The sequence below is a fragment of the Bradysia coprophila genome (assembly GCF_014529535.1).
Source record: "Bradysia coprophila strain Holo2 chromosome X unlocalized genomic scaffold, BU_Bcop_v1 contig_130, whole genome shotgun sequence".
In the NCBI taxonomy this organism is placed as follows: domain Eukaryota; kingdom Metazoa; phylum Arthropoda; class Insecta; order Diptera; family Sciaridae; genus Bradysia; species Bradysia coprophila.
The window spans coordinates 1065630-1092470 of NW_023503296.1; the positions used below are offsets into that span (position 1 = coordinate 1065630).

At 35.3% G+C, this 26841-nt stretch overlaps 3 protein-coding genes across 7 annotated transcripts; 1 reads left to right on the top strand and 2 right to left on the bottom strand.

The window, feature by feature from the left end:
* Positions 1-2765: 2765 nt before the first annotated feature.
* On the bottom strand, positions 2766-13179 carry LOC119067865 (serine/threonine-protein kinase tricornered). 4 transcript variants are annotated; one of them, XM_037171122.1, is made up of 9 exons: positions 12787-13170; positions 9051-9169; positions 8337-8769; positions 7992-8248; positions 6872-6978; positions 6702-6798; positions 6250-6637; positions 5968-6177; positions 2766-2825 (listed from the first exon to the last, which is right to left on the bottom strand). In XM_037171122.1, exons 2-8 carry the CDS (start codon positions 9138-9140, stop codon positions 6065-6067), a joined length of 1485 nt encoding a protein of 494 aa, XP_037027017.1. In that variant the 5' UTR covers positions 9141-9169; positions 12787-13170; the 3' UTR covers positions 2766-2825; positions 5968-6064. The 4 variants fall into 4 exon arrangements, with proteins under 4 accessions (XP_037027017.1, XP_037027016.1, XP_037027018.1 ...); XM_037171121.1 differs by having other exon boundaries at positions 6702-6813; positions 12787-13169; XM_037171123.1 differs by lacking the exon at positions 9051-9169 and having other exon boundaries at positions 6702-6813; positions 12787-13179.
* A 3793-nt stretch (positions 13180-16972) lies between these two features.
* On the bottom strand, positions 16973-18562 carry LOC119067866. Its single transcript, XM_037171125.1, has 6 exons — positions 18403-18562; positions 18174-18330; positions 18075-18101; positions 17843-18007; positions 17547-17775; positions 16973-17220 (listed from the first exon to the last, which is right to left on the bottom strand). Exons 1-6 carry the CDS (start codon positions 18497-18499, stop codon positions 17092-17094), a joined length of 804 nt encoding a protein of 267 aa, XP_037027020.1. The 5' UTR covers positions 18500-18562; the 3' UTR covers positions 16973-17091.
* Positions 18563-22551: 3989 nt separating this feature from the next.
* Positions 22552-26407, top strand: LOC119067867. 2 transcript variants are annotated; one of them, XM_037171126.1, is made up of 5 exons: positions 22552-22722; positions 24748-24806; positions 24867-25869; positions 25934-25994; positions 26063-26407. In XM_037171126.1, the coding sequence occupies exons 2-5, from the start codon at positions 24787-24789 to the stop codon at positions 26224-26226; spliced, it is 1248 nt and encodes a 415-aa protein (XP_037027021.1). In that variant the 5' UTR covers positions 22552-22722; positions 24748-24786; the 3' UTR covers positions 26227-26407. The 2 variants fall into 2 exon arrangements, with proteins under 2 accessions (XP_037027021.1, XP_037027022.1); XM_037171127.1 differs by lacking the exon at positions 22552-22722 and adding an exon at positions 23627-23716.
* The last annotated feature ends 434 nt before the right edge of the window (positions 26408-26841 follow it).

Genomic DNA, 26841 nt, shown 5'->3' on the forward strand with positions numbered 1-26841 from the left:
TCCCTGGTAGAATTTGTCATACTTAACTTAAACCTATGCTGCGGATGCCCCGATTACAAAGTAGTTATACCGGTATGGTATGACAGTACCAGGCTCGAACCTTTTTCCATTCAAACTGTAATCTTGGGATCAGAAAATCAATTTTAACAGCCGCTTCAGAAATCGCCCAAACAGCCTGGATAGCACTGTTGCATTTTATGGTACAATTAAATTAAATCAATGGTTTCGATTGCAGAAAACAATCTTTCATTCTATGGTTGTTCTAAATATCTCGACTCCCGTAAAGAATCGGAAAACTCAAATCACAAAAAAAATGCCAAGAAAAATCGTCAAAGTGTGAAGAAACCCAGAAACATAAAGAATGGAAAATTTTTCTTTATGCAACGCACTTCAAGCATGTGTGGTACTCTAAATAGAGTACTGAAACTGGACAGTGTAAAAACATTTTCATGTAAAATAGAGTACTTTCTGCACCACTATGATCACTCATGCTTGAATTGCGTTGCTTTATGGCGTTCCTTCACACTTTGGCGTTTGTTCTTAAAGTTTTTTCTGTCGATTTTTCGCGGCGATTTAACAACTCAACCAAAAATGATGATGATTTCGTTCAATCGTAAGAAAACTATCCTCTTACGAAAAGTAACGCCTTATGTTCGACCCTAGGACATCAATCGTTTTACGAAAGGTAACGCAAAGGATTTATGCTCGATACTGGGGAATCTATCCCTTAACAAAAGGTTGGTCTGGCGATTTTTCTTCATCATTTACAGTTGATATTCGTATCTTCACACTCTAGCGATTTTTCTTGACAATAAACCACCAAGAAAAATCATCAAAATATGTTAAGAAAGGCCAAGTAAAATCGTCAAAGTGTGAAGAAACGCCAAGAAAAATCGCCTAATTGTGAATTTGAATTCGTATTTATGGTCTTTCTTCACACTTTGGCGATTTTTCTTGGCGTTCTTTTTCACTTTGGCGATTAAACAAGTCAACCAAAAATGATGAATTATCAAGAAAAAATCGCCAGAGTATGACGAAACGCCAAGAAAAATTTCCAGAGTGTGACAAAACGCCTAAATGTGACGAAAATCTTTGAAAGTGATTGAACCTAGCCATGTTCAGCTATAAGTTCCAATGAAAATCTATGATAAATTATATGACGAAGCTGCAAAAGCCAGTGAAATTTAGCCACTGAAGATGCCATCCAATTCAGGGCCTAAAGTAAGATATAAGCTCATGGGAAATCACCACCGCAGTCACGGTTTACCCGTTTCCGATTGTAATCGTGAAGCATTAAAAGCAAGAATGGTTAGATCATGAGTCACGGTAGCCCTCAAGTGAGAAAAAAAGTTGGAAGGGTTAGCTTAGATATAGTGGGACGGGCTTTCTGAGTCCTCTGAGGTCCAATGACTCCTAACAATACTCTTGTTTATGTACCATTTCAAAATAACATTTTTGCAGCTTGATGACTGCCGTGAAAATCCATACAAAATTCTGAAAAAAATCGAAAAAAAAAATGTTTTATGTGAAGGGATGATCAGCTCAGACGTTGCGGAGTGGTTTTCTTGTCATGCGAAAATTTCATGAAAAAAGTATGGTCGGCATTCCCGATTCGGGAACATTTATTGCTGATTTTCAGAACACTTTTCGACGAAGGATTGTGGTTTCTTGTGAAACGATTACACCTTTATCGATAGAGATCTCGGCTCGTTTAGCGTTAGAGACGCAAATGGTCGATCCTTAGATTTTTTGAAAATGTCAGCTCAAGATGAAAATACATGATCTAAATTAAACTCAGGACTAATGTTTTTTCAAGAAATTATTTTTATTAATTTTTTAAAGTTTCTTTAACTTCTTGAGTGTTTCTTCATTTCTTCTGCATTTTCTGTTCAAATATCAATCGTTCTTAGCTTCTCCTCGAGGCTTCATTTTAAGAAATTTCCTTGAAATCCTGTTTTTTCCAAGTTTTCTTTAATAATTTTGGAATTTTTTCAGAAATTAAGGAAATTTGTAGTGAAAATCAACCGTAAAGTCTAATTTCAATTTCATTTAAAAACTCAAACTCCACTTTTGAGCCGAACATTTTTTGCGCTACGGATAAAGGGACCCTTCTGACAGACAAAAGGTGAATGAAGGAAGGAATGACTGAGCTACATCGTCTTTAGGGAAAGAAACAGAACCCAAAAAAAGAAATTGGCGATTTGACTTTGATAATACTTCATATGGCTTTAAAATTAACATCTCGGGGTTGATTCCATTGTTCAGTTTAGCAAATTTTGAATGAAAAATCGGAAACGCTCCCACTTTGTGGAGTCGTAGCTGCGCAGTTAAACAAAATAAATTTCAATTTTCTTCAAGAATTTATTGATAAATAAATAATGATTGGAGGTGGTGGTAGTGTGTGGCGGCAAGTACTGATCATTTTGAATGGTACCGGTGTGCAGGAGGAGTTACGTGTGACCAATTTCATAATTTTTATTTATTTATTGGCATAAATAAATTACAAAATAAAAAAGGAAAATTTCGTTTGACTTTTTTTTTAACATAAAGAATTCTTTTCTTTCGTAAATAGAAATATGAAACACTTGTGATCAGAGGCGTTTTTAGCATAAAAAAAATATCCAAAAAAAGAAACAAAAATTCCAAGAAATTTTAAAGAAAAAGAAAAACAATCGACACAGCTTTAAAGAATTTAATTTATAATTAAACCGAACTTTTTGTTAAATAAATAAAATTTCAAAGGCGTCCGACGAAACAAATGAACATTTTTTTACACATTTTCTTCTTGTTACTAAATTTTTTTTTCTTTGTTGCTCTCAAAGTTATAGTAGAGGTCCTTAGCATAAAAATAGTTCACTTTATAGTAGAATGGTGAGCTTTGGACCAGTGATTGATATTGGTAGCCTGAGTCCAAAAAGATTAACACCCCTCAAAAAACCCCACCCCACACCCCAACACCCCTCACCAAAGATTTTAGTGTAAGGGTCACTTCAATGAATTATTGTGATGCGCCTGTCAATACTAGACTGTCGATATGGGGCTTAAACGAAAGGTAAAGGTTCATACTTTTTTTATATGACCAAACGCTTTTCAATTTTTCATTTTCCACATCAATTTTCCGAGCTTTCCATGAAAATCTATGAAATCTCAAATATAAAGGGTGGTGAATAAGTTAAAAAAGTTTTTGTGAATACTTCCTTCTGCAATATGGTTATCCAAAGACTTCTTCGCTAATTTGACGAAAAAAAATTAAATAATGTGTCATAGACTTGGAGATAAGCTCAGTTTTCCACCGCCGGAAAATTTCATTGAAATACTTTTTTACATATAACTGATGAGATATGCGAGCTGTGTCATTGAATTTGCGAGATTATCATAGGATAGTTTATTGACGCATTTATTGAACTCTAGGAGAAGTCAATACACCATTAACCTCAAGTCACCCACCTCCCACTCTCCTATTATTGAACAAATTGTAGAAAAATTTTAAAATAGAAAGCAGACTATTTTTGAACTTACAAATTTACGCTGTAAATGTTTGGAATATTGCCTGCAATACCTTTTTCAAGTGGACAGTGGAAATAATTAAGAGTAAGTATGTAAGATACTACATTTTCAAATAAATATTGTTGTGCGATTACACTGCAAAAATGCTCCAGAGGCAGTTTCTGTCTACGTAGTAAAAATGATTTAAATGTCCCACATTCAGCAATTATCACTCACATTCCACATTATGTGGTTTAATTATTTTGATATCATTTATGAGTCAATATGTTAGATTTACCAATCATTTTTGATCGATGCACACAGATCTTGTGATCTTTTGTACTACCCTGTCATCCTAAAAATCTTGAATCCGTTGGACATTAGATAGTGAGATTATAGGAAGAGTGTTTTATCAAAAGCAGTAAAGTCCACCATTCTCTTAACTCTTCTAACGTAGGTAGAGGAAATATAGTTGTCCCTTTCTGTCTCACGGTCTATATGGGCAGTGGACTTAACTGCTTTTGAAAATGGTAGATGCTTGGAGATGATTATAGCGAAGTAGAACAATCAACTTTCTTTTAAATTTTGCCGCATCAGACCAATAAACAAAACCAACCATGGAGATGATTCCATCAAACTTTCTATGAACAAAATAATCTACTCGCATCTCCAAACATCTGGTGTACCACTAGTACCCACAGCTCATCTCCAACTAAAACCATTGCCTTACTCCAGGCGAGCAAATGGGTACGTATGACAGTCATACTATGACTAGCTAATCTATAGGACCTTAAAAGCATACCTCGCAGTCCTAAGGCGATGGCTGACGGCTTAGGTCTTCACTATTGATAGCTGGTAAGACAAGATTGTCCCTATCATTGAAATTGACACAGCCTGTAACATTTAGTCCAGTCTTATATTTCAAAAACTAGCCTGTCCGAACGTAACGTTTCTCTGCATTGAACCAACATAACAGCCGAAGCCTGGCACAAAAGCCACTGGCGAGAGAGTGACAGAGTGTCCAGAATCAAGATAATCTAACGTATTTGTTATGAAAATGTAGATACTTTTATTACGATGGGTATCAGACGAGTATTTTTGATTGTAGAGCAAATCAGATAGTAACGAGCTTCTCAATGGTAATGTTCCAATACGTCAGTTGTAAATAAAATAAAGAGGATGTTATTAATACTTATAATTAAAAAACTTAAAAATTAAACGTGAGCTCTCGACATATGAATCTTTTAGACGCAAACACTTCCTAATCTTGAAGAGAATAGAAAGGGAGCTAGGCTCACCGCCACTAAATTGCAGTAGTGCTACCAGAAGCTTCATTTACAAAAGATATCAAAATAATTAAACCAGATAATGTGGTATTTATTTCTGCGTCTTAAAGGTTGGTGTCGAATAGCATCAGCTGTGTTGCCTAGCTAATCGACACCAGTGTCAATTAACATCTACTGTGTTACGTGGCTAATCGACACCAGATGCAAATAGCATGCACTGTGTTGTCTGGTTATTCGTCACCGGTGTCAAATAGCATGCACTGTGTTGCTTGGCTATTCGCATCCGGTGTCGAACAGCCACACAACATGCATGCAACGGTGTCGAATTGCATCGGCCTAGACAGAAACTGCCACTGCAGCATTTTTGCAGTGTAATCAAATATTCATTTGAAAATGTAGTATCTTACATACTTACTCTTAATTATTTCCACTGTCCACTTGAAAAAGGTATTGCAGGCAATATCCCAAACATTTACAGCGTAAATTTGTAAGTTCAAAAATAGTCTGCTTTCTATTTTAAAATTTTTCTACAATTTGTTCAATAATAGGAGAGTGGGAGGTGGGTGACTTGAGGTTAATGGTGTATTGGCTTCTCCTAGAGTTCAATAAATGCCTCAATAAACTATCCTATGATAATCTCGCAAATTCAATGACACAGCTCGCATATCTCATCAGTTATATGTAAAAAAGTATTTCAATGAAATTTTCCGGCGGTGGAAAACTGAGCTTATCTCCAAGTCTATGACACATTATTTAATTTTTTTTCGTCAAATTAGCGAAGAAGTCATTGAAGAACCATATTGCAGAAGGAAGTATGCACAAAAACTTTTTTAACTTATTCACCACCCTTTATATTTGAGATTTCATAGATTTTCATGGAAAACTCGGAAAATTGTTGTGGAAAATGGAAAATTGAAAAGCGTTTGGTCATATAAAAAAAGTATGAACCTTTACCTTTCGTTTAAGCCCCATATCGACAGTCTAGCATTGACAGGAGCTTCACAATAATTCATTGAAGGGTCCCTTACACTAAAATCTTTGGTGAGGGATGTTGGGGTGTGGGGTGGGGTTTTTTGAGGGGTGTTAATCTTTTTGGACTCAGGCTACCAATATTAATCACTGGTCCAAAGCTCACCATTCTACTATAAAGTGAACTATTTTTATGACTTTTGTTCTACAAGGACCTCTACTATTAGTTGCAATTTTCCGAAAGTTTATTTTCTCTTTAATAGTGGTGAGTGTATTGTTATGTGTTGGATTTGGGGGCGAGTGTAGTGGGGAATTAGATTCATTCATTTCTTCGTTGGCGTACCTCTTTGTGTGAGACCTTCGAATCGCTTGAATGTGTAATTGATAAACACCCAATCTTTCAAAATTTCGCCGTCTTGTGGAAGGGGTGCCGATGCTGTTGAATCGATAAATTTCCAATCAATGTCAAACGTAAAATCAATATATTTAACCAAACAGAAAAACTCACGAATTTCTAATGTAACGTCCGGGAAATCATCGAAATTTGATGTATCATCAATGGATTGCACTTCAACGGGAATGGCGGCTGGCCGCTCTCGAATGTGTTCCCAATCGACACCGCGGAAGAATGGAACACATTTCAGTTCTTCAATACCTCGACTCGAGCCCATGCGTCGTTCCGCTTCGCAACAGAACCGAACGATGGTCTCTCTAGCCTCTTCGGATATCGGAGTTTCTGGCGGAAATATGAGCGTCTCACGCCAATTCATTACTTTGCGGTATGTGTCTTGTGGATTGTCGGAACAGAATGGCGGGTAGCCCATTAGCATTTCGTACATGATAACGCCGAGCGACCACCAATCACAGGCTGGCCCGTAACCCGTTTGAAGGAACACCTGAAACGGTACACATTTGATTTGTTACCGACTGACTTTCATCTGGAAATAAATTTCGTCTCACTTCAGGTGCTATATAATCCGGTGTTCCGACAGTACTGTAGGCTAGCGCGCGTCGATTTCGCTTCCAACTTTCAGCTCGTCGCTTCGAATCCATTGGACTAAAAATAAACGAACTTTTTTTGAATAAACATTTTCAATTGCACCAGAATTGAATGAGCACTCGACAATCACCTTGCACCGGTTCCGATAAAGTCTGAAGGTTTCGCTTGTGAGAGATCCCGATAGAAATCTGTTCGATGAGATTTCTTTAATCCAGTACATAATCCGAAGTCAGACAACTGTGAAAATGGAAAAGAAAATTTTCAAAAAACTGCCATGACAAAGGGCTGCATTAAACGGTACAAAATCAAAGGCAGAACAGAGATTTAAACTGGTTGATGATAAGCAATTCTTCGACGGCTCCTAGGTCAATAAATCAGGCAGAGTTTGATATAGTTCGACAAAGTTGACGAAATTTAAGCACATTTTAGTCTCCTATTTCCACTCCCTATTTCAGAAATTGGCATGAAGCGCTGACCGTTTAAAAATTCTCCAAAATCAATAAAATTTTAGTCATGTTTGTCCAACGCCAATACAGTTCTCCGATAAATATGTATCGCTTGACATTCACTAGCGATTATTCTGTGCAACGACATTTTCTGCGTTACTTTTAATTGCTGTGATTATTCGCAGTCGGAGTTGTACAAACATAAGGGAAATGGCGAAAACATTTGCTCGCATACCAGGCTTGATATCAACATAATAATGATTACACCGGGTTTGAAAGTCGATTACACCTCGAGTTCAATTGGAATGAAATACTATACGTCGCGTCGTGCAGAACCACAATTTTCTACGATGTATGGTCTCCCAGATATACACCAGGGCTACTCTCGTTCTAGTGCTACATAACAAAAGTCGTAGGGCAAATGTTTTTCCCATCGGGTTGGATAGGTTTCAAGCCGTAACCCGTGATTATGAGGGACTCAAAGTGTCGTGGGGCATTAACTACATGCAAAGTCTCTCAAAATGTAAGATAAAAGTAGCCCATGAAAAGGTATCACACAATCGTTAAAATGATGGCGATGCCCTTTCGAGATACCCAGGTCGTTGTCGCATAACACAACAATTACGATATTTTCTAACTGGCATTAAGATATCAATGCATTTAACAAATGCAACATTTCTCAATAAGACTTGACAAACAAGGTCATTTCAATAAATACGAAGAACGCACTTCCGATAGCGCGTATCGTCCGACAGTGTTTCAAGAGTGTGTTATGCATTGAGCAGGTAAATTGATAGATTTTACCTTAAGGTGGCCCCTGGCATCTAGTAATAGATTATCTGGCTTAATATCCCGATGAATGAATCCCAATTTGTGTATCGAATCGATGGCTAGTGCCGTTTCGCCGATGTAAAACTGTGTAAATTCTTCCGAAAGCGTATCCTTTTTCATAAGCAACGTCATCATATCACCACCCGGCAGGAATTCCATTATCAAATATAAATTGACTGGATCTTGAAAACTGTAGTACATTTTCACAACCCACTGATGATCGGCTTCCACTGTAACAAAACATAAAAACCGGAAACGAAACGGTTAGCTTTCTGCCGAATGATTTCGTTCAACATTTTTTTTTTTCTGTCAATTTACCTAATATATCACGTTCAGCTCGAACATGCGCCACCTGTTCCTTTTCTAACATGTCTGCTTTACGCAGCACTTTCATTGCATACACGTGTCCCGTATCTTTTTTCTGTACCAATCTCACCTCGCCGAAAGCGCCCCGGCCAATCACTTTGAGCGCTTCAAAGTCCTCGACGCCCAATCGTGACCGCTTCAATCGCAAAAATTCCGTTTCTTTTTGTGCATGTTGCAAACGTTTTTCCTGCTTCTGTGATGTGGATAATGAATCGTCATGAATGAGTGATGCTTCTAATTTGGCCAAGCGTTGTACACGTTCACAGTGCTGTGTTTTGAGATTGCTGTAGTAATTTTCTAACGTAACTTTAGCTTTTGTGGCTTTGTCTATGGTATGATCGCTAAAACGAATAGAACTCTCTGCGGCTGCCATTGTTTTAGTTTTCTGAAACGAGTCCAATGAACACAGAGGGATGGATCAATGCGGATGGCTGTGTGAATGCAGATCGCGTGGGCGAATATATTTTTGGTGAATTCATTTTGGTTGTTGTTGTTGGTGTGAATAATGTGTTATTTGGTTCATTAAATTTTTTTTTAATTCGAGCATTTACAAAGCGTAACGGAACAGAGACAATCAGTAAGTTTCGAATCGGTAAAAAATTTGTTTTTATTTCGGACATCAAGCGATGATGAACAAGCAGTTAAAACTTTATTTATTGTTCTTACCTTTCGCAACTTTGAAATGCTCTGATTTGTCCATCCAGTCGCCGAAATAGAAAGGAACATTTCTTTGGTCCGATGGCAATTTATGTTCATAAGTGAGACAGTTCAGTGGTTACATAAAACTATAAAATATTTTGACGTTTTGTGTTTGTGTTTTTTGTAAAATCAAGGGACTTTTGAATTATACACTTAGCAGACCTGAACGGGGGTAGGGGGACTCTTTGGGTCGATATGAATATTAATCTTGGTATGAATTCGGAACAAATTTGAGTGACTGGTTTCGATTTGGACGTATCAAAATGGAAAAATTGTCATTGCGACCGAGTTTGTCGGATTCATCCGTAAAAATAAATTAATTTGAAGGAAACGTTTCGTCAATAACAGTGGACACACGAGTGATTTTACAACATTTTGTTCTTGATGAAAGAGATGAAAATGGATGTATAATAGACAAACGGCACACAATAACACAAAACAATATGCCACACACATATAATAAGTGTATATACGAAGGATGAGCCAAGAAAAAAAAGAAGGAAATAAATACAACAACCAGCAACAAACAAAACAAAAAAAACTGGTTCGGTTCTATGATGTCTGCTTATGTGAATGAGTTATGTCATTTTTTCCAAGTGTTCCACTGTTAAACTACATGTTTTTCTTCTTCTCAAAATAATATTATTAAATGAATTGGAATAATATTGAGTTAATTATGCTGAGGTGTGAATAATTTTTTGTTTGGACACATCTCAAGAATAAAAATTAAAAACAGAACAAAAAACGAGAAAAATACAACAACAAAATGTTCCGAGCTTCAATCAACTGAAACTATGGATGGATGGACAATGGATGTGTAAAGAGAGTAAAACAAAAAATCAGACACATTAATCAAACTGGTGAAGACGAGGCAACGAGAGAAACAACAAAAAGATTTTTTATTATAAAATTGTTGCTGTTTTGTTTTTCAATCACAGGACAGAAAAAGAACCCACCGCTTATCGATTTATATTATTGTATCCGTCTGTCGTTCTATTGATATTTGTTACTATGTTGAATGCATCGAGAGAGAAAAAAACGAAACCTTTTCTTCGTCTATCGCAAATGCAGCAGTTATATTACTCACAACCGCTCAGTGATATAATAATCAGTACGACCCGACTGATTTTATTTGAATTTTTGCACACAGCAAAAACCACTGCGTTCATTTATATATTGACGTTGATATTTGAACTAATATCACTATCCTCCTCCTATCATCTCCTCCTAACACTGGACGAAAAAGAAATTTTTACTTTTCCAGTTTTCAACAATCGCTAACTTTGCCGCAAATAATTATTTCGCTGACTTTTTTGTAAAATTGTAAGTGGGAGGGAAGTTATCGCGAGCGAAGCGAGTTACGACGTAGGAAATTCTTAAATTTTGAAAATTGAATGTTGATGATTGTAAATCAACTTTGCACACATACAATTTGATCAATTAAGAAAACCTTTGTAAACGGTGGTATGTTTCTCAAACCGATTTCTGGCTTATTGGCAGCCACGGTAACTGTCATCTTTATATAATCAGAGGACAAGGACAAGGAGGTAGTGAAAGCTTTCTAGTCTACGTAACTTGAGCAAGACTTCTTCTTCTTTTTTTGAAAAATTTGATATTTGATAGCATTTATATGCAGAAAATTGGCTAAAACCCTAAAACTTATATTTTTATCAAGTTATTAGATAAGTTGCGCTTATTCAGGTGTTCACGTTGGAAAGCTTGGCTTACGTTGCAAAGTCCTTTTAAACAATATATCTCACTGCGCCGCAGGTGAATTTTTTGTTTTATAAATTTAGTTGAAACAAGTTCATTGTAAGTAAGCGGAAATTTGAGAGGTACCACTATAGTTTCACATGGTACATTGTTGATTTTCCACAGCACTGGAATCGGTAGTATATCGAAACTCAGATCGTTCATAGACAAAACAAACAAAACAAAAAATTGAAAAACCTCTGATACAAGTGCATACTGAAACAAAAACAAAAACTGGAGCCTTGCACAAGAGGAATACAAAAACAAGTTTGTGTTTCTTATAAATAAGTCACGCGACAAGATAAACAAAACAAAGCAGTCGCAGTCTTGACCCCGTAGGGCATTTTCAGGTGCTCTGTGGATGTTGTTCTCTTTACTTTTAATTTCTTTGTGCATTTTACATTTACTCTCGTTTCCGTTTCATATTTTTTTAAATTTTATTTCTTTTGTCCCCTTTGTTTATTTTTGTTGTACCCACCGCATTGCGGTGTGGTATGGAAAATGTAAAACGGTAATAGTCTACGTAAGAGATGTTGTTGTTGTTATTATTATTGTTATTAATCAAACTGCATGTGGGTAAACATGCATATCATCAGTTTTCGTTCTTTGTATTGTTGTTGAGTCTTTCTGGGTAAAAAAATACTTTTGAATTTTAACTGGAAATTTGGAGATACCGGAATGTAAAATTTCCCAAAGTGAGTGGTTTGAGTGGCATTTTTAGACTCGTTACAGTGATTAATAGAATTGGAAATAAATCACCGATGAACACTATTCAATGCGTTCGAATGAACGCAATTCAAGGAGGACAAGAATTTGTAGATATAAATAAATATCCATCACAACTAATTTCAATAAAGATCACTGGATATTAATTGCCTTGGGCAGAGAACTAATTAAATCACAATTAATGGAGCACAATAACACTATGTGTTATGCTTCTAGTATGTTAAAACGATATTTTTCATACAACGATGTAATTCCGTGATTCCATAGGCTAATAAAATTAAAGAAGTTGATTGAGGCGATGATCTCATATATATTTAAGCATGAATGGCAAAATAAAAATTTGTTTGTTTAACTTCTCTATGTCGTACGATATGTATATATGTATATTGAACGTAGTTAGAGGAATAGCAAAATGATGATGTGGTTATGCAATAGCACACGAAATTATTATTTAAATCAATTTTTTCTCTTTCGGTTGGCTGTTGAAATCAACAAAAACCTATAACGTTCAAGAGTAGGGCACCTCTACAATGTGTATATGTTTATGCAAATAGAAAATCAGAAGACGGAAAAAAAATCGTCAAAAATAAACATTTCGTTCATCAAAGCCATCGTCATGTTGAATCAATTAAAATGAAAACACACACACCAATTTTTTTTTGATTACAACCGTTTCGATTGCATTCGGACCTTCGTCATGGAATCAGAATCAAAACGGTTCTAAATCTTTATAACGGAGATTTCGTTAAGATACGGTTTCGGAACACAATTTGACGGTCATTAAAGATGCGAATGTCTTCAAAGCATAATGTAAATCGATTGGTTCTGTACAAACGGAATATGATTAATCTCAAAGTTGAATAACAATTCCAAATGTAGATTTATACTACAAGGAGGATATCGAACCACCACAAAACGAAGATTAAAAAAAAAACACTTTCGACTTACCCTGAAACAGACCCCCATGAAAGGAAACGAAATTGTCAAAAAAAAAATTGTCACCCGAAAAGATGATAAAATAAAAATATAAATTTCGAAATGGTTAACCATTCAATGGTCTTTGAAGTGTATTATAATCTATACCTCAAAATTAACAAAATAGAGAAGAAAAAAAAAATACACACTACACACATCAATTTCTTTTGCGTCATAATCAAAAATGGGGCACCGTATCGAAATAAAAGTAAATTTCACAAGTGGCAAAAGTCAGTTTCTATCCACTTACCTTTATACAAATTATGTTAATTGTCGACGGAATTGTTAGCTTCTAATAAAACATTAGAAATTTATATCGTAATTTTGTAAATTATTGTTTCTTTCACGTTTTTCTTTTCCTTTTTCCACAAATGTTTTCATGTATTGGAAGAGTTTTTCAACAACAAAAAATTATTTCTTTTTTGTATTATTTTTGCTTTCCAGACCTGTGTGCTCTACTTTTTTACCGTTACACAGAGGCCACATTCGTTTAATTGTCGTTTAATGTAATTTCTATCATTTAATCGATTATTGAAATTAATTCGTTTCACTAAAACTTCACAATGTGTTTTGTAAATTATATTTTCTTGGAGTTTTAAAGAATTATGAATTATTGAGACAATTTTGGGAGATTTGTAGTGGTATCGTGGTACAGTGCTAATGGTAATCCATGGATGTGTGAGTACGTGAGTACAAAACAGCAATGAAAGTTCGTTCGGTTGAATTCACTTTCATATTTTTCAAAAACTGGCGGAAACCACCGGACAATATAATGTGTCAAAAATCAAAAAAAGTGTAATTCTAAACGGACATCAAATTTTAATTCCAAGTGTTCATATCACATTTGCATTTGTATCACGTGTGTCTTTGTATCAAACTTTAGTTCGTACCGCATTTGACTTTGTAAGCTATTTCGCAACTTTTCATCTTTTTATCCCTAGTTATGTAATAGTATTTTACATTACTAGGGATAAAAAGATGAAAAGTAGAGTTTTCGTGTGAATTTTGTTGATCCGAGGCGAAGCCGAGGTCAATGAACACACGAAAACGAGACTTTTCATTTTTATCCCGAGTTATGTGATGGATTTTACATGCTGAGGGCGTCGAAAGTAGTGCTTAAAACATGAAAAGTACGGTTTTCGACGCATGTAGCATGTAAAAAATATAATACACACTTGTCACGAAGAAGTCGAGGCTTGCCGACTCTATTTTATTACATAAGCGAAAACGAGGCAACAACATAGACATGAAGTGCAATTTTTGAATTATTCTTCTAGTTAAATACTATTACATGCTTTTGAAACCTAAAACCAATTTTTTGTTTTCCCTAGGTGAGCCACTTTCGACCTTAGGGAAAACATGTAATAGTATTTTACATGACTAGGGATAAAAAGATGTAAAGTAGAGTTTTCCTGTGAATATTGTTAATCCGATGTGAAGGCGAGGTCAATAAACACACGAAAACTAAACTTTTCATTTTTATCCCGAGTTATGTAATGGATTTTACATGCTTAGGACATCGAAAGACGTGCGTTTGAAGAACGTCTTTCGACACCCTCAGCATGTAAAATACTCGGAATAAATATGAAAAGTCTCGTTTTCGTGTGTTTATTGACCTCGGCTGCGCTTTGGATCAACAAAATTCACACGAAAGCTAAATTTTTATCTCTTTATCCCTAGTCATGTAAAATACTATTATTGCTCAATATTGTATTTTTAACAAAAAATAATTCACATAGCCCCGATCCATTTTGCTAGTGTGTTTGATTTGTGAGTTTGTTTTGATTATTCACACACTCAACTTGAGTGACTCAAATGATGACGTTTATTTAGCGCGAGAGCGTTCACTTATATGCACTGTGTACCGATACCTGCGGTGTGTGTGAATGGGGTAAAAAGTTGATTGGTAAGTGGTGTGTGTGTGTCTAATTGCAAATGTAGCGAAATATACTGATACAAATTTGTGTCGATTTTCACCGGATCCGTTTAAATTATTTAAAAATATGCAAAATTTCGGATTTTATCATTAAAAAACTTTGTCACAATCCGAATATTTATTATATGAAAATTTGACTACCTTCAAATGCGTATAAATGCAGTTTTATAAAATAATTCTACATCATAGGTTATTGATAGCAGTTCAAAGATTTATTTGGAAAATAAATTAGAAATTAATTAATTTAATCAGAAAAACTGATCGCAATTATTGCAGTTGATTTTAAGGTATTGTCTAAAAGATCGGATTGTTATCGAATAAGCGGCAAAGTGGTATGCATGTTACCACGCAGTGTTTAGTTCTTTCTAGAGGGCAGCAACGGTTAAAATTTGAAATGATTCGAAAGTGACATTTACAAATTTGTTCGTTTACAATGCAACATATGCATATAATATTACTTTATGCAGCTCAGAATCATAATATGCAATATTTAATGCCTCTGTTACATAAATCTTTGTATGAATCTCGGTGCAAAGTACCTAATAATAGGCTCACGATATGTATTCCAACACACGGCCTTGACTCATTTTTATGCATAAAGAGCCTAATAATAAATATTATGCACCTCTGCAACGCACTAAGAAGTGCGTTGACCTGTGTCCAAATGTTTATTTTGACGAGATGGTGATTGTGATTGCGAAATAAATATTGGACATAGGTGCATATTATCATTTTTTATGTGTCGATGCAAAGATAAACCCAAACTACCTCTACAAGCTGATGCACCATTCAGAGGCATAAAAAATATCATACTGCACACAGGAAATAACTTGATGTCTCATATCACGATGAGTAAAACTACCTCAGGCTGAGGACCTCGGATACTCATCTGGATACGAGATATCAAACTACTTCCCTGTAAGCTAAAATTGCACCGATTCCACAAATAACCATTTTGAAGTTGCGCCAAGAGTTGCGCCAAAGTGTGTGTATGTTGCATAAATATTTAATAATGGATGATTCGATGATGGAAAGTACATGGGGTTGGGGTGTTCACAATGCGTCGTTTTACTCGAAATTAGATACATTAGATACGAAATGATACATTTTCATGCAGATTATTATTTATCATAGTTTTGGGGAAATTGAAAATTAGGAAAGTTAATAATTTTGATATTGGTAAGAACTAGGTATAAAAAGAGGACGAGCTCAGTATTTACGTGCTTCTGATCGGTAAATGCAATTTTTTGAGTACATTTTTCACATTTACCGACCAGATAAAGCACGTAAAGCAGAATTTCAGTTCTTCAGTAAACTAGAAAGTTTCGGGGTCGGGATCTGTTTCAAAAAACGATGAAACAGATTTGTTGTTTTGATTCAGTTAAATACAATGCCAAAATTGGTGTTTTCTGACGATTATTTTAATTCCAGCATCTTTTGTTGCCCGACCGTTATTTCACTTCTTAGGTTGCCTCTTCAGCTAGCTGTACACTGTGTGATGTTGAAGACAGCGCCCGTTGCATTTTCTCGTTGCAACGTTAAAACAAACACTAGGAGTGTCTTAATGTGATCCAACGTAATGTGCTATTAATTTCAAAATATAAATTGTGAAATCCTTTCTAACGCGCAGGCTACACGCAGACCGGATTCGATCCTTGGAATGTGAATGATTTTTCTGTAATTGACTAATGGAACGGAACATACCTAAGCTCATCCCAAAAAGATGCCACTGCTATGTAGGTGTATATATTGCTACCGCTTTTAGTCCACAGATGGTGCTCAGCCCACAAATTAGGTTTTATAGACAATGAATTAAGGTTTGTTATATTAAGTTGCAAGTAGCACCCGTGACATTTCTGTATTATTAGCTTGTTGCAGCTGGGTTGTTTCCTATAAAATTTTACCATGTCTTAACAACGCATCCCAAGAACAGGCAAAAGACCATAATTTCAAAAAAGGCCTCCATGACGCTGTCGTCCAAAATTCACATATAAATTCATTTTTTTTAATTGCGTTACGAACGTTCCATACAAAATAAAAGGCCAAATGAGAGTTTTAATAAAACCTGTTCTTTTGCCTGTTCTTGGAGTGCCTTGTTTACAACTTTGTAAAACGATTTCACAGCAAAATGGCATTACATTAAATCAACGGATGAATGAATATGTCTGAACTTTAGCCGTAATACTATGATATGAATTGATAGTATTCATGCCTGTCATTCGCCAACAAATTGACAGCGAAGCGAAACGTTTTTGCGTGTTCTTTTGGTTTCCATTGCTTCCTTCATAGTCCTTTCACAACATAAAAAAGGTCGATGGTGATGAATACATAGGTTCTGGTCGGAAGTATGTAGTAAAGTAGGTTTAATTCATCAAAAAGCTTATATTAAAAGGTTGGAGCTTTCGTGATTAAATCATTAAAAAGAAGAAAAGAAAACTTACGGTGACCTTCGACTTCAAACGATAAATATGTTGAGCTAAATATAAAGACCAACAACAAGAACTTTGTACTGTAAATGAGTACAGAATTTATTTCGATGATAAACGAAAAAAAAAACAATAATCAATGATAAGATGAAACTTTTTTTTATTGATTATGGTGTCGCCACTAAAGGCGCCATCAATATTGTGGTAATGCTGTTGGTGCTGCTGTTGTTTGGTCATCAACATCCGACCAGTCGATGCCGGCTCCGAACAACATTCCCATCAATTCTTCGAGCGTGAAATCATTCAAAAATTCGCCAACAGCCTGAAAATGAATAGTTCAGCGCGTGAATTTCATCGAAATTAACAAAAATGTCTTTAAAATTGAATTGAAAGACTCAGGGATCGTCCCCTGTTCGTGATTTTTTTTTTAATTTCCGCGAATTTTCACCATTCTTGCGATTAATGAAAATTTGCGTACATTTTTCACGATGCTAGCACATCGAAGAACAACTGATCTGTGAGACATCGTCTCTTCTAAAGTTTCCATTCAAGAAACTTCGAGCAAAGTTCAAAGAAAGCTTAGAGTAGCAGTTTCCCGGAGAGAATACACACATTTAGAAGTCATTGAAATAAAATAGTGATACTAACCCAACCGAGGGTCTCTTCCACTGTTGGCTGAAGTCCTGGCCATGCAAGTTCCAAAATTTCCGGACCACTCAAATTCAAGAGATCGTTGAAGAAGTTGTCCGACAAATTTTCGAAAGCTCCGCTAATGCCGGTAATGGTGAAGTTCACACTTAAATTAACCGCCTCCCACTCAATGTCTGTGTGATTCAATTTTCCAGCAATGTCGAATGTTAGATTAGCAACGGTGAGGCTGTAAATTCGGATCGATGTTTGTTTTTAAATTCAATCGTCGGATCGATTTTCGCCCGTTCACTTACTTCACTGGTCCGGATCCAATAACTGGAACTAGTCCGTAGAGAGTGCCGTTGGATACATGATGTCCGGAAATTTCCAAAGATGGAATGAAGAATTGAAGGGAAATATCGAATCCGAGTAAATTGAAGTCAAGATCTCTGATTTCGAAATCACGGAAGCCAATGAAACTGAGGGAAAAGCATTTCGTTAGCATGCGTATACTTCACAGAAATTCTAAATTTCACTTTTGCTCACCTGATATTGTGCAATTGAATGTCGAGCCTAAAGGAAATAATTTTTTCAAAAATTAGTTTCAATTCAATCGGAAATCAATAAAATCATTTTTTTCCTAACCCAGCCAACAGTTCGAAATCTTGCAAACTGATATGTTCAACAAAGAGTGGATGTAAAGCTGGTACATTGAATCGTGGAATAGGTAAATGCATTCGTGCTCTTAATTCCTCTGTAATATCTAAGATGTTCTGGATTGTGAAATTGCGGCATGGTCCACCTGAGAAATTTTATATTTTCGTTTAATGTCCATTTCCGGTGGGGGCAACTTAATTTTTCCAAAAACTCGAACCTTCAGTTTCATTTTTTGGAATGACGAAAGCGTCACTTCTGCACAAACAACTAGCAAACACTGCTAACAGACAAGCAAGCTTTAACGACGAATTCATGTTCACGGCTTTATTTTGGACTGTATCGCCGACGAGAGAAACAATGTACTGACCGTTGCCAATTGTTTGGGATTGTATTTATTCATTGCTTGAGATATAAATTATGTCACGAATCTTCATAAATAAAGTAAAAATAGCCAGAGAGATAGGCCGCCTGAGTAGGTAATCAATTAATTACGTTATCGGCATTAGGTTAATCTATTTATCTTTTCAATTGTTCCGCACAGCCTGAAATGTTAGGTAAGTTTCTAAACAAAACAGTTACAGTAACTTAGAACCGATTTTATTGTTGTACTGCAGTACATTTTTGATTTTTTCTACCAGTCTTCTTGAAACTGAACGAATCGATTTTTAATTTTCTATAGTGATTCGTTAGGAAAGTCCACAAAATCGTTGGTTTCATTTACGACTTTAGAACATTTTTAATGCTGCAATGTTTCTGATTAGACCATAAAATATTTTCTGCAGAGTGTGTAGATAGGAATCCATGGTATCAAGAATTTAACGGTTTTCGTTTTTAAAAATAGATTTCAACAGCTACCGTTCACTACCGATAACCGCTTTATCTGTATCATGCGAATACACACTGTATCGAACCGAAAACACATGCACTTGAAGATTTATTTACTTCGATAACGACGCTGCGTATATTACGAGGTATTTTAATCAAATTACCAATAAATGAAAGTACAATAAGTACGGCTGTTATAATTGAGATTAGAACAAACGTAAGGAGCAGTATTAAAAAATGCTAGTTACTCATTCCGTAATAATTGGTATAGATTACCGCTCGGTGTAAAAATAATGTTTTCTCAACTCAGTGACGAAAAGTAACACATTCGTTGGCTCTTTTGGTGAAGGCTTTTTAAGGCACATTATGTATATTGTCACACTCGGCCTGCAGTTACAATCTACACATCTAACGTATAAGAAAGCATTCTGGGATATGTAGCACTACGTCTATCTCGACTTCTATTGTTGCGAATAATACTTACAGTAATACATAATACGAAGTTTAATTGATGAGACGGTATTTTACCGTCTAGATATATAATGTAGATGACTGAAAATGGCGGATAATCAAAGACAGAAGAAGTAAAAAGAAGCAGGTGTGAAGTCAGTGATCCATTGGAGTGAGGAAAAATCAGTAAAAATAAGCAACGCGAAAGGCAGTGTTTTATTGAAGTAAAGGCCCCTCACCAAATGAGTAAACGCGTAAGTAAATTAATACCGTATAGATATCTATACTAAATAGCCTCAATACAAACAACACACACTCTACGGATAATAGAGTGTGTTGTTTGTATTGAGGCTATTTAATCTATAACATTCTCAGTGGATGGATCCTGCATTCAATCTGTAATTCAATTTCCAAGCGAAATGAAAGTTCTTCCTCTGTGTAGATCTTAGTTTTAACAAATTTAAACTTCAAAAAATCACGGAAACTGTTCCCATCCGATCCACACACGATAAAAACCAGCAAGATGATTAAATAAATTTTATGCGTCAAATACAGGCTAAGCCGTAAGCTGCCGGCAACGCGTCGAAAATACTAAGATGTTAAGTAGATACTACACAAAATTATGGTCCCAAACGCCTGAAAAAAGTCATTCTGTTACCGGTACCGGTCATCCTATGTTACATTATTGAAGGAGACATATCTTATTAGAGCTGAAAATGTTACCGATTGATTGTATACTATTTTATACGGTTATTCATCTGTTATCGATAACGACTACAAAAATAATGACAAGTTCTGGGTAATATGGTCCTTTGTATAGAAATATGCATGTTAAAAAAAATGAAGTACAAGATTTGAAATCAATCTCTTAAAAATACTTTGATCGATGGAAGTAATAGACCCGATAGTAATACTATGCTAATACTATGTCATATGCTTGCCGTCTGTAACAGGTTGCCCCAAAAAAATTTTTTGTAAAATTTTGTTGTAGTGGACTGTCACGCCCGCTAACGTGCGGGCATGATATAACAAATATTTTAATGAAAAATAGTCGAAATATATTCGTAAAACGTTTGAACTTTTAAATTGTATTCTACGTAGCCAACGTGGTTTATCGAGTAATTCTTTATTTCAGCTTATTTCACTTTAACTAACAATTTTATTAAAAATAAATATTGACAAGCCATCTTAAAAGTCCAAAAACTGATTCATACTAGACTTTTTGCTATAGAAAATAGTCCTGATATATCGAAAGGGCTACTAGACTATGAGATACATCGAGGAACTCTTTATTTTAGTTGATCTCATTTTTATCATCAGCAACAAATAATGAATACCCACATAAAAAACCTCAAAAAAGTGAAAAAAAGTGACAAATTTCGTCGATTTTCGGTAGACTTTCACTATAATCGCTCCCTTTGCAGTGAAACATATCCAAGGAAGTTTTTCCATGCAATGGTACCACAGAGGCTAGGCTCTGTCACAATACCTACCATATCTCGGATTCTTGTCACTGCATCCGGTCAGGGACATGGCAAAACCACCTATTTGTTCACCTAAAATGTACGTCTCTTCAAGGCCCTCATGGCTAACTAAAAAGTTTTTTTTTTCAAAAAATTGTTTCCCTCGACTAATCGCATGAAAAAGATTTTAAGCACCTTTAGGCTGACCCTAACTTCAAGACCCCGAGCGTCGACAACAATAGTTGCTTGTGTATCTGTTTTGGACGATTGATTTTAGTCAATTTCGTGAATTGTCGCTTCGTTCAGGCTACATGCGAAAAAGCCTAAAATCAATCGTTCAAAACAGATACTCAAAGAAAATTCATGTAACGGGCCGAGACCCCAAAAAAAATCTCAATGCTCCCTCATTTTCGGCCCGACACATGAAAAATAAATTTCATTAAACGTAGTACTATGTTCTACTCGCAACAGTTCAACGAATCGAATATAAAAAATGAGCTATTACCACTATACCTTTTGGGTCGTCCTTAGATAGATGTGACATCTTCCCCTTGATTTCCGCATCCATTTGATTTTTTTTAGTTTTTCGCATGGCATCATATGGAAGAGTACAAGATTTTTGAAAGTTTAATTATTATGAGAAATATAAACTAACAAGAGTAAAAACGTCCAAAATCTCTCAGAGTTTTACTCAAAACAAGAGAACATAGACCTTACCACACGATAACTCTTATACAGCTGAATGGTTGCTATTGTCTAAGAAAATTCACTGTCGTTGTACATTCAAAAACCCAGTATCGTTCAATGAAATTTTTTTACAAAATCATTTGACTTTGAAGCGGTATAACATTTACCGACAGTGGTAGACTTTCGTTTGTTTACATTGTATACAACCTAATGTACCTACAACAATTATTGCGTGTGTGTTACAAACAAACATCAAATGAAACGGATAATCAAATTTAGTGGTCAAGGCCTTTCATATGGTGTAATCTTCTTGATTTTTATCAGAATTAATTGACGTTGTTGCATCTATGCAAAATTATTGAAAATCCAGAATAAAATTTATTCGGTTTCAACATTAACACTGAGAATAGGAAGGCTGAATAGATTCAATAAATGAAAGTGTTTCGTAGACAACCATACTATCTATCGATTTTAGTTTTTAATCTTTAAGGCTACTCCACAGTTCGTGAAAAATATCTGAAAACATATCGACAATCTCCAAAAAAATAATTGAGAAAATGGGGTAAATGTTCAACTTAAAATTTCTGTTTCATGTGTTTTATTAAATAGTTTAAGTTCAATATTTGCATCCCAGCTCAGAAAAAATTAATTTCAACTAATATTTAAATAATCACATAAAACAGAAATTTTCGTTCGCATATTTAAAGCTCCGCGCCACATTTTTTCAATCATTTTGAAGAGTGTCGATTTTTCAAACATTATTCATATATTTTTCATTTCTGTGTACTCACCTTTAAAAACTAAAATCCGCATTTTTACAGAAAGCTAGCAAACTGCACTTTAGTGCCTCAATTTGAATTTTTTCCCGTTTCGTTCGTTTCGTTCGGAGAAATATCGGTAACATAGATTGACATCTATCAATAAACAAGCAAAGTTTTAAACTTGGCCTCAAAAAAAAAACTGGGCGATTTATGTGTTATTATGATTTTGCAATAATCATTTAGACACATTTCGGCATCCAAACAATTTACACATTCAACACACGATAAATAAACGTAAAATAATAGAACTACCTGCTCCACGATTTGCTGTGTTATTACTAAAAACGAAAGGTGTGCTGCTTTTTAACTGCAATTTATTATGCATTACAGTGTGCGATATGAACACTTCTTTTACCAATGTAAATTCACGGTTATGATGCTTGTTGTATACACAACCCTATTTGATAAGAAATAGAGACAAAACTTCGATTTTATTTCATTTAATCCCTATTTTGGGTAGTGTCTGAAACGCATCCTATTCGAAATATGAAATTGAACAGAACACCTGTTACAGGTCAAAACAAATGCGACTACTGTTTAAATGGGGTTCGAATAGAATTTGGAACATGTGTGATGAGCGTTCCTTAACCCTACTGAGTTTATTGTACTCTGTGTTTAGGTGGTTGTTTAATTAATTATAGTAAACAATTTGAAAAAAAAAAATCAGTTTAAATCGTCCTGCGACGCTTTATTATCTTCGAATGGTGCTTATTGTTTCATAACGCACGTGTCTTAAAGAGAGCGTGGGAACGCTTCCGAGAATTTGACTAAACACTGACTGTAAAGTCATAGTGAATGTTGACAATGAATCTGTGTCCACCTATGCGCAGGGAGTGAAAATGAATTGGCGAGTGGTTGTTTAATGAGCTTAAGAAGAAATTATTTAATCATCGGAATCGGCGTGAAGCTATTGGTGCAAGATATAGCATCGTTTTTGGAAATGAAAATATGAAAGTGACAAATCCATTGAATTTTCTTTTCAGAGTCTGCAATTTTATTTAATTGAAAACCCGAAATTTTATTCATAAGAATAAGAAGCTAAAGAAAAACTTTGCCCCCGTACATCGGCGTAGTACGCTCGTACTAGACGATAATTTTAGTGTTTGTGAAATGCTGTGGAGAAAGATTTAGAAATACTTGCCTCGTTACTGGCTGCATTGATATCATAAAAATTGGTAAATAGTTTGATCGAATTTCGTCAAATCCAAAACGCTGGTAGAAAATTAACAACAAATCTGATAATATTTTGGCACAATCTGAATCAAGAAGTTCCGAGACTGGTAAGGTAAGGAATTTCATTTCGCATCATAGCGCTGTCGAGACATCAAAATACTTTGAGACTATCGGAATTCCATAAATCCTTTATGAATTGATACAAGTAAACATGCGGCAACAACAGAACATCCATCAATCATTAATATATAGCTCCCTAGAATTGTTAAACATTTCTGCGCGGTTCATTTGTCAAATTTTTTTTTTAAACAAACGAATCGAATTGAAATTACCGGAAACGGAATCTCCCACGGAACATTAAACCATTTCGTTGTAATTGTTGTATTGCTTAGCCTGTAATAAATAAATGAAACCATTGAAGTAATAGAATAAACCAAACGTAATGGTGTGAAATGTCGTTCAAAAGCACAGTCAAATTTTCGGAAATATTCAATTTGAAATGAAATAACTTTGACGGTGTATGCTTGCATTCGAATCGCTCAGCTGCCGTAGCTTAATCGATAGAACTGTCGACTCAAAATCAACGAATTTCGGCGTACTCTCAATGTTTGACAATTTACACTGAAAACACATAATGATAAAATACTTTTGAATGGTTGTGTAGGCCAGATATAATATAACAAAGTATAGCGAAACGGGCCAGAAAACCGAGTGAAAGCCATACTCAATGGTTATGTTCGTGGGTGTCTCGGGCTGTTGATTTTAAGCAATATTGTCTGTTCCAGCACGAGCGGCACCATACGTAATTGCTTTTTGTCCATAATTTTAGATGCAAGAGCTCAAAAATACAAGAAAAATTATTTAAACTCCCAATTTTCGTCACCATAATGTACAAGGCTATAAGTATAACGCACAGCATTTACCTACATGGAACGTTTTCACAAGTATTAGGTAAAAGTCGTCCTCCCACCAGAACGAGTAGCAGGACGAATCTAATCTATAAATTTCTATAAAACAACTTCGACTGGTTCATTAAGTTGATCTACAACTTCAATTTCAATACTTTAATTCTTTTCGTCCATTTAAGAAGAATCACTAAATTTCTACCCCAAACACCGATTGAATGCCACCTATTTTTTGCAGGACACGCTTTCCCTAAAATCATCACAGACACGCATCACCATGAGCAATTTCCACATACGGTAAATATTTCTAACAATTTGCCATTGCAAACATTGCTCATTTAATGCAAAACCTTTCAGAACCGAATGGGACTCTGTTCTAGCTAGAGTTTGCAATATTAATAATTGGGAACAGAAAACACGAAAATGTTGGAAAACAGACAATGGAATTTGGCATTCAATGGAAAAAGAGGAATTACGAGCCCTAGAAGACACTTTTAGAGCATTGAGTAAAATGGCTAAAGGTGCAGATCGACAATGGATAATTGAAGCTAATGTACTCGATTTCATTAAAAATATTTTGGCCTTGCCGTCACGCGAACAAAAACACTATGAAGTCATGTCTTGTGCGTGGCAATTATTGTTCGATTTGGTATGGAATAGCTCGAATCACACTCTCATTTGGATGGAATTCAACGAGATTTTAATGAAATATCTCCAGCAAAACGTTTATAAAAATGACACATGCAGTCACATTGTTTACAGTATTTACGGTATAGCCCGTCTGGCTCAACATGAAGGATTGAATATATTCAAAATTCTTCTCAATAATTACGGTCAAGAGAAACAAAACGGGCCACTCAAGGAGCAAGGATTAACAATTTTCTTAGACCATTTCATGAGTGACGAATCGAGAATTAGGCATTTGTACCAGCAATTGGATGATCTTGAGAAAACATATTTCCTGCACTTTATTGTTGATTGCATTAGTACACCACCCGTTGATGGTAGAAAAGATTACCGCGTTTCTTCGGAACTACTAGACTGCATATGCTATGAATTCATTTCGAAAAAAGAACTCACCTCCCCGTCGTCCATACCGAAATACTCGACAGTTATGCTTCTATTCGCATTATTCGAAGTAATTGCTTATGCAGCAACGGATGAACGTCATCAATTGAATAAATTCAATTTTCCGTTGATACAAAACGTTGTACATTTGTTCGACTTTGTTCGTTCCAATGATGAAATTGCCGAAGAATTCTTTTGCACAATTCAAAGAAATACTAAGCTGACACTAAAGGAAATAATATTATCAACGATAATCAATTTGGTTAGAGATAACACAGACCACAAAGAGAAGGTAAGAACATCGAACATGTTATATTAGAAATAGTCTTGGTTCATAGTAATGTTATTGTTTTTAGGCCAGAGAAGCGGGTTTAATTGCAATTCTGGTCAATTATGTATCCAGAGAGCGTTGTCGACGTAAGTGCAAAGTTTTATCTCATTTCAATGCCATTCTCGATTTCTTAGAACTGACTTTCCATCGATAGATTTATACAAATGCATGCTGTACGCGCTCATCGAGATGTGCCAAACGAGTCCGCTTAACATGGCCTTGGTGGAAGAGATCGCAAAAAGTAAAGACTGGCAAGGATCAGTACCGGTCAAAGATTTCCTCTACGATATGAACTACAAGGGAGCGAAAATCTACTGACCACATCCATATTTATTTTCGTTTTGGCATGTGCCGTCGTTCATACATAGTCATGATTTTTTTTTTTGTAATTTGATTTTGTGATTTACCTTTCAACTGAAGGTAAATTGTGCTGTGCGAACATTTTCTTTGTTATTGTATAACAAATTTTAGAAATAAAATAGTTATGTTGAGAAAATAAGAAATTTTACCAAGAGCGAAATTTCCTCTAACGTCTACTAATTAGCTCACATGTAACACAGTCTCTTTCCTGTGTATACTACTTTACTTGCATTAATTCAATTCGAATATGGATATTCGAAATGTGCATTTTCATTTTTAAATTGAATTAATATCATAATTATAGACTATAAACAACGTCAATTGTTCTTATATCAAATGAAATAGGATTGTAGGAGAGGGGCATTTTGTCAAAAAAAACTGATTTTCCTTCCTATGAGTAAGGTTTGACCATCATCATCTTGTCCGAATCCACAATGGAGCTCAGGCCGTCAAATTGTTGCCATAGCACACGATTTTGCGCCAGGGCTTTGACCTAATTCCAGGTTTTTCTTTGACTTATTTCTTCAACTATCGTCCTTTTCCTCGTAATTTTTGTAGGTCCTCTCTTCCTGT